Source organism: Asparagus officinalis, chromosome 8, assembly GCF_001876935.1.
Source record: "Asparagus officinalis chromosome 8, Aspof.V1, whole genome shotgun sequence".
In the NCBI taxonomy this organism is placed as follows: Eukaryota; Viridiplantae; Streptophyta; class Magnoliopsida; order Asparagales; family Asparagaceae; genus Asparagus; species Asparagus officinalis.
Window position 1 is genome coordinate 12987322 of NC_033801.1, and position 13269 is coordinate 13000590.

A 13269-nucleotide genomic window follows, 5' to 3' on the forward strand; every position below is an offset into this window, starting at 1 on the left:
GCCTTCTTCTTTTCCAATTCAGGACAATTATATTTGAGATGCCCTGACTGGTGGGAGTAGTTATAAGTCTTCACCGAGTCATCGCCATGAGCATGCCCGCCTTAAGATGAACCTCCATGGCCATATTGTTGACCACCTCAGCCCCTAGAACGACCAGTGAGGTAACCCCCTCTCCCTTAAAAGTTTCCTCTACCTTTTCCAGGACCACCAATATTACCCCCTCGTTCATAAGGCTTTCAACTCTGAGTGGCAAGCACAGAGAGATCCGCAGTGGATGTAAATGGTTGTGCAGGAACAACATTCTTTAGAAAGTGATAAGTCTCAACCAGAGAACTAATGGCGCAGCGAAAACGTGGTGGGTCCATAACCCATAAGCTCCTCATGATTTGTGGTCGAGCAGAGGAGTAAATAGAATCTAGGGTACCCAAGTAGGTGAGTACCATAAGTTTATTCCATTGATTCTGCATTTGTTTTACATCCATAGTAATTAAAAAATTTAACGAAGTTCCTCAACAAGACGATTAAACTCACCATAATGATCATCCATAGGTTTACCATAATGTTTCTTACAAAACAGCTCTTGAATTACTTAATATGCCTGATTGATATTGCTGCTATCCCCATAGAGATCTTGCAAAAAGCACCAAAGTTCATTCACTGTCATACAATAAAGAACTAAATCCTAATCTTAGGCTCCATAGTATTAAGAATTTGATGCAAGAGGACACTATCATCCAATGTCTAAGATTCCGGTGTTAGAGTAGGAGGGTCCGTCAACAAATTGCCAGTTTTGGCTAGGCCTACCACATATATTTCAATAACACGCTTCCACTGGAAATAATTAATTCCATCAAGCTTCCAGTCAAGGATTTTACCAGAAAATATCTCTGAAACTTTCGTCTAGACTGTTAACTCAAAATTCTTGAGTTCCTCAGATCCAGCCATCTTGAAACAGACGAGTAGAGTTTAAGATGATACCCTCCACAAATTGTACTCCAAACTAAAAATAATCAAAGAATGTCTAAGTTTAAGATAATAATTCTTGAATTAGCTAGTAGGCTGAACAAGTCTAAGAACCTGAAGGTTAAAGTACAACAACTCAAAGGTTAACATAGAACCCGAAGGTTAAAGATCAGGAACCCGAAGGTTAGGATGGAACTCGAAGGTTAAAGTTCAAGAAACCGAAGGTTTTTTAATTATTTTTTTACAGTACAACTCCCAGATTTGATTCAGATCTGAAAACAAAGAGGGAGGGGGGACAGAGGAGTATCGGCGGGGCGTGAGTGAAGTGTTAGACCCTAGAGGGGGGGGGGTGATTGAGGCTTATGCTAATCTAATCCGATTAAATGGCAATTAAAAACAATTAATACGTTATCCTAGCAAGTATAAAATACAACAAGATATGTGAGCTAGGATAACAATATGAACAAGGGATATATCCTAGCAATGAGATATACTATGAGTTATATGCAAGATATGAAACTAATGGTGATACAAACATAAATAAGATAAACAAGATAGTGGATAATATGAACTAAGAGTAAATGACAAAGGCGATATAAGATATGAGCATGAATATAAATGAACGCAAAGCACACTCAAACACACTATATGATCAGCGAGTTCGGACCTTCCGTCCTACGTCTCGCGCTCCCACTCCCGGGGAGAATCCACTAACACAATCCGGTTTGGAAGCGCGGAACTTCTTCTACACACTCGGTTTTCTAGCTAACCGAAAACTCTACAACTCACACTCTTGCAATCACACTCTACACCCACTAAGTGTTGACCTAGCCGTGTCTCCTCCAAGTGCTCGTTACAACTCTCCCTAGGCACGTCAACCGACGCCACTCCTCTGGGACGATCCCCGACTCTCACCACACACTCCTCACTCGGTACAAGTGTATTACAAAGTGATTCTCACAATAAGCACAAAATATGACAAATGATTGTTCTCAACAAGCGTGAGAACTCAATTAAGCACAACTCTAAGTCACTAATCTCACAACCCAAAATTATACTATGAATGTAAATACAATAAGCTCAATAGGTTGTGTGTGAACAAAGAGTATCAATAAAACGATTAAACTCATATAGAAATCTAGCTTATAGAAATTAAGATCAAAACATAAATAGCTAGAATTGAGTTTAAGGGAACTTCTCTATAGATCAAGAGTGAAAGAGATGAGTTGAATGCCCAAACACCAAAGGATGATCTCCTCTTTGCTCTTGTGAAATTTGCTTCACAAACTAAAACCCTCAATTGCTTAAAAGCTTTTTAAACCAAACTTAAACAAACATTAAACAAAGTTTAAAACCCTTGTTAAACTATTTAAAACATCTCTTGTTAATTTGAAAGATGACAGGAAATGGGTATTTATACCCTCTCAAACTCCAGCAGCAAAAACCCCCAAAACAAATGACAAAACAGCCCCCAGAGAAACAGCTCAGAAATAGCCGTTAGAAGTCCAACGGTCATATTGTCGGTCGACCGAAAATCCCGTCGGTCGACAGATGAGAGCAAAAACACGAAGAAAACTTTCTGGACTAACGTCGGTCGACCAGAAATTCTGTCAGTCGACCGATTTGAGCTCTCGGTCGACCGGACCGGTCGACCGACGATTCTCTGGAAAAATACTGACGAATGGTCAATTGACCGATCGACCGTACCGGTCGACCGTACCGGTCGACCGAAAACTGACATTCCAGAAAAAATCGGTTTTAGAGCTGATTTTAAAACACTGTTTAAAAATATCAAATAAATTCAGAAAAATGTAAAACTTTGGGGAAGAAAATTCGTCGGTCGACCGAAAATTTTCATCGGTCGACCGGACCGGTCGACCGACAGGCTTTCTGTCGCCCAGTGAACTTTTGACCTCAGGTTCGGTCGACCGGTGCGGTCGACCGAAATCTGACATATTCAAAAATTGTTTTGCTGATTTTAAAACGCTGTTTAAAAATATCAAATAAATTCCAAAAAATGTAAAACTTTGGGGAATGATTGTAGACATGATAATAAACATGCTACAATGACTGGTTATGAAAAAGGACTTCCCAAATGAAAAATATCATCATTTTACAAAATAGTCCAAAACATGAAAATATGAGATACTTGAATTTTGATGTTTTGACATAAACCAACTTTTGAAACTTTGTGAAATGTTTTTATAGACTTAGTAAAACATGTATAAACTGATATTGAAGTCTATAAACTAAGAATACAGTATTTTCACAAATACAATAGAAAATGAAACCTATGAGTATGTATATGAAAATATATTTGTTTCATATCTAAGTAGATAAACCAAATCACAATATGAAACATGTAATTTCATATTTATAAACATGAAAACCAAAACTTGTGTTGTATATATATGTGACTACATATATATACAAGGAAACTAATAAAATGTGTGTGTATAGATAATTGAGCTTAGAGTACTTAACACACATAATATAAACCTATACTAGATTACCCAAGCCGATCTTGATCTTCAATAAGCTTGACTTGGTACACTTTATGGATGAAGCTTGAACTTGGATCTTGAATTTTGAATAGCAAGACTTCACCGACATTCCGCCAACCTCCTTTGGATATGATCGTTGAAGCTCTATTCCATCCATCCTCCAACAACGTTGTTTGTCTACAATAAATACGAAAATACAAACACTAGACAAACAACATTAGTAGTAAATTGTTTGTAAAGATCTGGACGAAGACGGTGGGAATTAGGGTTAGGGTTAGGGTTAGGCTTAGGAAGTTGGATTACTATTAGGGTTAGGGTTAGGCTTAGGAAGTTGGATTATTATTAGGGTTAGGGTTAGGGATAAACTCTAATATCATGTTAAGATTTGAAGAGAAAATAGTTTATTAGAGTGTCTTCTCCTCACTCTATACTTAGTTATTTATAGAGATGAGTTAGTTACAAGTTAGTCTCACAAGTAATGTGGGACTAAACCAATGCTACACTAATACTCTCTTCTAACAGTATCTTTATATATGAGCCATATAGAGGAACTTTGTACCAAGAATAAGTTTGTGTGCTTGGTAGTGACGTGGTTCAGTGTCAATCACTCATTCAAATAAGGGACCATATTCACATGAGTTAGAGAGGGGATGAGAATGAAACACTTCACTACAAAGTACAGAATTTATTAGCAAGTAAGGGCACAAACGGTTCGGATATGGCTTGGATATGATACTTACCATATTTGTATCTGATTACATATGTATATGCTTGGTAAGGAAAATTCATATCCATATCCACTAAAAACGGATATGGATATATATATATATATATGAGATTAATGTGTATCCTTGTCATAGGAGGAGATTTCCCTCCTTATCGCCTATGTGGCATAATCCCCACCATCCTCATAAAGTAGGCACAAATCCCACCAACTCACACTCCCTCTCTTACTTTATGAGGATGGTGGGGATTGTGCCACATAGGCGTCAAGGAGTAAATCCCCTCCTATAAGACCATCTCCAATGACCAACAATCTTAACAATTTTTTGATGCAATGACAAGGCAAGTAGGAAGGCATTTGAAAAGGAGGGGAGAGAAAGTGAGGAGAAAGGCAAAATTTGCCTTCCTGTTAACTTTCAAAATGGGCCCCACATGTCATAAACTTTTTATAATTATTCTCACCTTGTTTTTAAATGACTTTTTTGATCAATAATTATTTAAAATTAATTTTTTATTTTTTCACCACTATTTATTATTTTTCAAGATCTATAAATAGAGATTATGTTTGTATTTTTTGGACACCAAAAAAAATTTAAATTTTTGCTTAGTTATCATAGTTGAGTGATGTGAAGGAAAGATAAAGTGAAAAAACTTTTTGAAAAACTAGTTGTTGTGAAGTTGAAAGGCAATTGAAAAAGGCAAGTGATGTGGAGGGAGAATAAAGTGAGGTGGAAGGAGAGAGAAAGGTAATATTTGCCTTGCCATTGGAGATGGTCCCAGAATAAACAAGAAGTATTTTGTTTCTTGCAACGCAAGGGTCAACAACTAATATAAAGATTACATTAATTTGACGTGTCAAGATTAAGAAACTACCCTCTGCTCCATGTTAAGGGGGTATTTGTTTCAAAAAAAAAAAAATTGGCATTTGGGGTGGGATTTTAAATTCTAGGATCAAAAAGTGGATTTTTTAGAGTTTTGGAATTCCATATACTTTGTTTGCTTCAAAATAAATTTTAGAATATTGAATCCTCAAATACTTTTTAACTAATATTTTTTGGCATTTGTAAAATCCCACATTTTATAGAGGATGTGGGCTGGATCTCTGACAAAACACATCCACCTCAGCTCCTTATCCTGAAGACCGATCCCAATTGTCATATGTGTATATCGACTAATAGAAAGACACAGACACACACTCACACACAATGGAGGATGGGAGTTGTGTTAATTTTGTTTCCATTATATTTATTAGAAAGATCATATATATACCAACTTGTACATGCATATATTTCTAACCTTAACTTTCTAATATGTTCTCATTTGAAAATGTTCAGAAGTGTTTTTAGCTTTCTTTAGTCTTTCAATAACCACTAAATTTTTTCAATCTTTAGTGGAACATAAAGTTATTTCCATGCTGTATGGGCTATCAACAGGAGTAGAAATAAAATATGTCAAATTAGCTAACAGAGGTAACATTTATGGAAATAAACACAAAAGAAAATCATTTTGTTATGTTTAAGTGACAAACATAAAAAGGTGTGGAGGGGAAGCAGCGGGGGTTGGGATAAAAGATGTCTGATTATTTAACAAAGGTATCATGCCGGAAATTAACACAAAAGTAAAAAAGTTATCTTTAGAGGACAAGCGTAGAGTGATATTTTATAATTTATTCTGAAAAGTATTGGATAAGTTTGATGGTACTGTTTGTTAACTAATTTGCAAAAAAAGTTTATTTCCTCCCACAAAGTACATATCAGTTGAGAATAAATTTGTTGTTCATGATGTTTTAGGAGTTACAGATCCTTTTCAACCCCAAGTACAACACTCTGGGACACGCATAGCCAATATATTTTAACAGCAGTTATAAATCACGATATGGATACATAAATACATAAGGAAATTCATAAGTAAATTCGACATGATAGCACTCAAAAAAAAAAAAAAGCATAAGTAAATTCGAAATGATAGCACGCATCAGCAAGAGAAGCAAATTTAGACAAACATACAACTACTTTGGGGGTTCATCCTCCTCGAAGATGGCCTTGAGTTTGGACCTGATTGTGTTGTCGTCTTCCGACCATTCTAAATTGTTCCACCATGCTTTGCTACCCTTGATGCATTTCAGCTTACGCGCATTTAATGGAAGTGTCTTCAGCTTGGGACAGTTACTGATGTGGAGCTCATTCAAGGAAGGGAATGCCAGTAGTCTTCTCCCACAGCTTAGGGTCTCAATCTCTGGCATGTTAAAGAGAGACAAGATTGTGAGCTGTGGCAAAACATCAATCTCTTTGGTCTTCTCTTCTTCTTCTTCCTCCTCCTCCTCGTAGTGTATTAGCTGTCTCATCTCTTTGCAATCTTCAATGTGTAGATAGCTAAGGCAATCGAGACACCCACTTCTCCAAAGAATTTTGGCTCTTGGAAGCTCAAATAGGTAGACTTCTGTCAAGCACGGCAATCTGGAGAGTTCAAAGTCATCACCTTTAGCGATTTCCAACTCCTCCAGGTCGCTGCAACGATAGAGACGAAGGTCTTTAAGAGCTCTGTAGTCTCTCCCCAGGTCTGCAGTTGAAAGTTTTGACAGACCTGGGGAGATGCTTATTTCAAGATAACGTGTGGAATCAGCCAATTTGTGAGATTGAGCAAGCTTTCCCAAGGCGAGGACATTATTAATGCTGATTCCAAGCGCTTTCAACTTCTCCAAACTCTGAAGCTCTTCCAACTCCAGCCCATCCCCATCCGTCTCCGCATTCCAATTGTTGTAACTGTTGTACATCCTCAAAACTCGCAATTCATAGAGTTTTCTTATTAATCCTTTAGGAATTTTGGTCAGGTTGGGCGTGCGAGACAACAGTAAGAACCTCAACTTTTTCAAACACCCCAATTCTTCTGGTAGCGAACGGATTTTAGTGTTGTAGAAATCAAGGTACCGGAGCTCCAGCAGCCGCCCGATTTCAGCTGGAACTTCCTCAATAAGACTGTGTGATAGGTCTAGCACCTTCAGATTTGGCATGGCTAGGAAGAAGCCGTTACTTATCTTAGCTAATCCCTGATTCAGCCACATCGAGAAGGTTATCAGAGATGGGCAGTCTGGTATCTGAGTCAGCTCAGTTATCTCATTTCCTGCGAGTGAAATTCGTTCTGCTCCTCTCCACTTCTCAGCACTGGGTTGGGATTTCAGCTGTTTATTTACTTCCACCAGCCACTTGTTCTCTTCATTTCCACGTCCTCCAGCTATCCACAGGGCCATGGAACGAATCACAGGGTGCATCCTGACGGTGTCCATGTCATCATGATCGTAACTCTCTAACAGTGATCTAGACTTCAGGACACCAAGTAAACTGCGACCCTCATCGTAGATCTGATCCCCATCACGGCGAAGATCATCTATGACCCCTTCTCCTATGCAGTAGTCAATGATCCATTCCTTATAAACCCTGTCAGTTCCTGGAATCAAGAGAATATACAATAAACACTTTCCCAGTCTATCGTCAGCAAGCTCGTCAAAACTACGCGCCAAAGAAGAAAGAACCCCAGGGCCTAGAATCTCCTGAGGTGAAGAATCTAGTTGTTCGATTTTATGCTTCCATGATTGAGGATCCTCCTTGTCGGCCATAGCACGTCCAACCGTTACGAGGGCAAGTGGCAGACCCCCACATTTTCCCACTAGTGCCTTAGCATGACGCTCGACCATTCTGTGAGAATTGATGAGTCCCTCGCCTGCCTCCTCTGTAAACAGACTCCAAGCTTCATCGAACTTTAAGCATTTGACTTGGATCTTGGCTCTTGCTGCGCCCATTCTGTTACATACACTTTCTATTCGTGTCGTCAGTATGACCTTGGACTTGCTTTGCCGTGGGTTTGGGATCCCAACATCATCGAGATTCACTTCTTCCCACATACCATCCAAAATTAGCACGTAACTTTTCTTGTTTAGGCACTGAAATATGGGGTGAGCTCGTACCTCCTGCTGTTCATTTTCATTCCAACGCACTTCTAACTTCGCTGCAATAGCCCTTTGAGAATCTTGTACACTGTGACAAGCATTCATATCGATCCAAATCATGTCATGAGTATCCTTAAGATGGGTCTCATTATAGAATTTATTAAGGAGTTCCGTCTTTCCGACCCCGCCCATCCCGTAGATCCCAATGATGCTCACGTCATCATCACCAGCAAGTTCTTGAAGCCTCTGAAACTCTCGCTCCCTTCCCACCATGGCTCTGCCTGACCTTTCCACATAGCTATTTGCTTCCAGCTTTGTGGCGACATCCAGGGGTACCGCGTCCTTCAAATACTTGAAATCATCAATCATCTTTATCGCTTCTCTACCAAACGTGTAAGTGTCCGAAACATTTGATGATCTGTCACTCTGACCACTAAAAGTTACACGGAATCTGTCCTGCGTTTGTGTCGCTTCACCTGTTAAAAACAGCAAGGACGGAGTTAGCATATGCTTATATGGAGAAAAGAAGCAAACTCTATTATGTTTCCAAGATGGATATGTCCCTTTTTCGAAAGATTGTGACATCTTAGTCATAAAAACCATTTAATTTTCTTTACGTGTGTGTGTTGTAGGACGACTTTATGCTTCCTAGGACATAACCAGTTTATTTTGTTAGGATACATGCCAACAAGAACGTCTCGAACAAAGACGCAATACACACCCAAACGAATGTGGAATCACAGAATAAAATCAGCAGATACAAATTCAATTATAGTACTCACAGATATAACGGAGTTCACTCTTACGGAGCTACCTCATGGTGCAACGATGCCGCCTAATTCTTTTATATTCCTTTCCGAGGTTACAAAGAAAAGATCAAAGAGAAAACCCTCTCTTGATCAAGATACTCTCCAAGTATTATCATAAACTCTCTCTATATTTTCTCTCTCACTCTTCTATAAGATAAGTTGTTTCTGAGATGATTTTTTTGAAGAGTTTTAGGCCTAATTATAGTGATAGGAAAAACACTATACACTAATTTTATACTATTTTTTCTTTGATGGGGCCCACCACTTTATTTGTTTCAAACTCTTCCTAACTCTACCCAAAAATCGGCGCCTAACACACGTCCCTTTCGACACCTAACACACGTCCCTTTCAACAATCTCTTACTTGAAAATTTGATTGAGTATTAATCATATCTTCACACTATTTTTTGTTGCATCATCCGGATGTCTTATATCTTTGACGTCTTGCACGACCCTCAACAATCTCAACGGAGGCCATATGGGGCTACACTCAGCCTCACTTTCTCGAGCGGAACTGTCTTGGTCAGCATATCAGCTGGATTATACCTCGTATCAATCTTCACAAGATTGAATTCGTTCATGCTTTGCCATCTCCGTATGGCATGATGCTTCACGTCAACATGCTTGGTCCAAGTATGGAATTAATTGTTCTCTAACAAGTGAATGACACTCTGACTATCGTAGTGGATGAAGAATTTCTCAAAGCTTACCCCAAGCTCGAGAAGAAAATCTTTCAACCATAGCAACTTCTTTGCTGCCTCTGCTGCAGACACGTACACGGCTTCGGTTGTCGACATAGCCACAGTATCATGTAACTTGGATCTCTAACTTATTGCTCCACCACCCAGGATGAAGATGTAGCCGCTCGTGCTCCTTCTTGAGTCTATGTTCCCGGCGTAGTCTGCATCACAAAAGCTCTCTAGCTGTAAATCCGCCCCATCATACTCATAATAATGGTCAGACGAACATCTCAAATAGCGTAGAAGCCACTTGACCGCACCTTAGTGGTGCTTCCCCGGATTGCTCGTGAGGCGGCTTACAACTCCCACGCCTTGTGTAACATCTGGCCTCGTGCACACTATCACATACATCAAACTCCCTGAGACAGATGCGTATGGTATGTTGGCCATAAACTCATGCTTTTCACCAGTCTCTGGTGCTTGGGTCTTTGATAGCTTGAAATGGCTCGCAAACGGTGAGCCCACAGGTTTAGCTTTTTCCATGCTAAACTTTTTAAGAATCTTCTCAATGTAGGCCTTCTAAGACAACCTCAGCCTCAGCGTTGATTTGTCCCTGATGATTCTCATCCTAAGAATCTAGTTTGCTAGATCCAAATCCTTCATCTCGAAGCACTCGGAGAGACATCCCTTGAGTTTCTTAATGCGGGCCAAGTCTGACCCCTACAATCAATATGTTATCAACATAAATCAAAGAGTATCACATAGGATTCGCCATACCTCTTGATGAAGCAGCAGTGGTCTGTGTCTCATTTGAGAAAACCGGTCTCCACCATAAAGTTCTCGAACTTTATGTACCATTATCGCGGAGCTTACTTCAGGCCATACAAGCTCTTGCGTAGGCGACACACGAGGCCTTCCCTGCCTCGTTCCTCGAAGCCCGCTGGTTGATGCATATAGATCTCTTCCTCCAAATCTCCATGAAGGAATATCATCTTCACATCCATCTACTCTAGACAGAGATCTCGAACTACCACAATGCTCAGCACAGTCCGGATCGTGATTAACTTGACGGCGGGAACGAAAATGTCAGAATAGTATATACTTTTAGGTCTTATGGTTATGAGCCTATTGTATAATCTGGTTTTGATGATTAACAAATAATTTCTAATATCACATTTCAAGTATTTACATTTGCTTGTTAGGTATCCTACACAAATATCTTAGTTGGAGGTTGGATGGACTTGACGTTAACGATAACATTCATGGAGGTTGGAGAAAATCGGAATAAAGCCTTTGCACATTCAAGTCAAGACACACTATCGCTTCATCCCCGCTACCAAGATCGAGCTTAACGAAGAATCTTAGCTTGGTATAGTGTTTATTAGTTTAGGTGTTCTACTTTATGTGTTTATACTTAAAGCTCAAACCATACACATACACGTTTCGTTTTATTGCTTTATCTCGATTTATCGTATTATACATCTATTTGAGAATATGACGTGTTTTTGGATTATTGACTTAATAGAACTATTTTACATCTTTTCTAAAGTCTATTTATCTAGGTGAAAAGAATCTCAAAACTTGTTTGAAAAAAATTCATCAAAATCAAGTACTTAACAAACTAGTATTTTTGACGGGTTAGCAAAACAATGAGTTTTCACAAATGTGAAGTGCTATTTTAGAAATTTCTTCTCTAACATGTTTATTCTCATGTGTATAAATGTTTTCTCAAGTTTTACTATTTTCGGAGTTGATTTACTATTTTAAATTAAATTTAGAAAAACCTTTTAGTTTTTCATATATCTACTGTGCATGTTTTTCGGTCGACGAACTAGAAGCAATTTTTACATCTTTCCTTTTATAGTCTATCAATCAATCGCCATAATATAAAATCAATTGACCGAACATAGTGTTTTCAGTTGACTAATCTTGCTTTTCAGTTGACTGAGTCATGACTGTCAATTTTCTTTACAGTAACGGCAAGTTGATCAGTCCACCGCTAAAAGCAACCAATTGACTGATCTGCTCATATTACTGTAACGACTAGTTTTTGGCAGATTTGTTTAAGAGGCTATAAATAGCTCTCAAGACTTATTTTTCAAAAGAAGTTTTTAAAGATAGTTTAGCCATTTTGGCTGCAAGTTTTTTGAGAAAAAGAAGTATGTTTGTTTATGAGAAAAAGAGCTTTACAAGTGAAGAATCCTCATTTTCGGTTTTGAAGCATTCATCGTCAAATCTTAATCTCTCCTTTGTTTTTGGAGAAGTTTTTCTAAACTCATTCTCTAGCTGATCTTATATTTTGATTCTCGTATATAAGCTAGATTTAATTGAGTTTGATTTTGTTTTACTCATTGTTACACACACAACCACTTGAGCTTAAGAATTTCACATTTAGTATAACCGGTTTGTGAGAATGTTTTCATTGAGAGAGCTTTACATTTAGTTATCATTTGTATTAGAGAACAAATTCTTTATTTGCACTTATTGTTGAAACATGTTGTAATATAAAATAATACTTAGAGGAGTAGTTAGGAGAGACCGAGGTCAATTCAAAGAGGAGTGAGTTGGTTGTAAATTTTAGGGAGAGGTTATAATTCTAAACACTTGAGGAATGTGACACGGGTAGTCCAATACTTAGAGGAGTGTTGCTTGAGAGATTGACAATCGTGTCAATTATAAAAGTTATTAGTGATATTTGAAAACCGTTTGTGTAATTTTTGAGATATAGTGGAGATCTCCTCAAGGTGAGGAGCGGAGACGTAGGTCGATGGTTGACCGAACTCTGTGATCATATCTTGTGTTTACGTTTGGTTTTGACGTACTATTCTTGTACTTATTTTATATCGCCTATTGTCTCATAATTTATCACATATTATCTCATTGCTTATCCTTGCATATCTTTCTTGCATATCATATTGCTAGAATATTGCATTCTAAGTATTTGGCATCAAAATTAGATTAGATTAGCAATTATCCTATTCACCCCCCCCCTCCTAGGGTTCTTTCACATCACTGCTTCTTCTCATAGCCATTCACTACAAGCCTCGCCTTGTAGAGTGTCCATCCATTAGCTTCATCCTTGACCTGATAAATCCACCGATTATGAAGAGCCTTTCACCTTCTTGGAAGCTTTACGAGCTCCCTAGTCCCATTATTTGTCAATAATTTTATTTCTTCCTCCATGGCAGACTTCCACTCAACTTGAGCTTTGTCGGTCTGTTGTACATCCTCATAGCTCTCTGGCTCACCAGTGTCAGTCAGGAGAAGATAATTCAAAGTGGAAAGGTACTTCACCTTGATTTTTCTCCCTAATTTTCTCCTTAATTCCCTCAAAAGTCCCCTCCTCAAATTCTGTAAACCCCTCCTCATTTTCCGCTTGATGTTTCCCCCTGATTCCCTCAAAAGTCCCCCTCTCTCACTCTCATTCTCTCTCTCTCTCTCTCTCTCTCTCTCTCACTAATATGCTCTCTCTCTCTCTCACTAATATGCTCTCTCTCTCTCTCTCTCTCTCTCTCTCTCTCTCTCTCTCTCTCTCCCTCTCCCTCTCTCCCTCAATACCGTTCTCTCTCTTCCTCTCTCTCTCCATCACAAACACCACCAAACCCATCAGATCCGACCACCCGAACCCAGCTCGTCGTCTACCCAAC

General features: G+C 38.7%; 1 protein-coding gene across 1 annotated transcript in view; it reads right to left on the reverse strand.

The window, feature by feature from the left end:
• LOC109822852 (disease resistance protein RPS2-like) overlaps positions 5980-13269 on the reverse strand; it is a 16500-nt gene continuing 9210 nt past the window's right edge. Inside the window, exon 2 of the mRNA XM_020389113.1 lies at positions 5980-8609. Coding sequence (XP_020244702.1) covers positions 6199-8609 — 2411 coding nt within the window. The 3' untranslated portion in view covers positions 5980-6198. The remainder of the gene's footprint in view (positions 8610-13269) is intronic.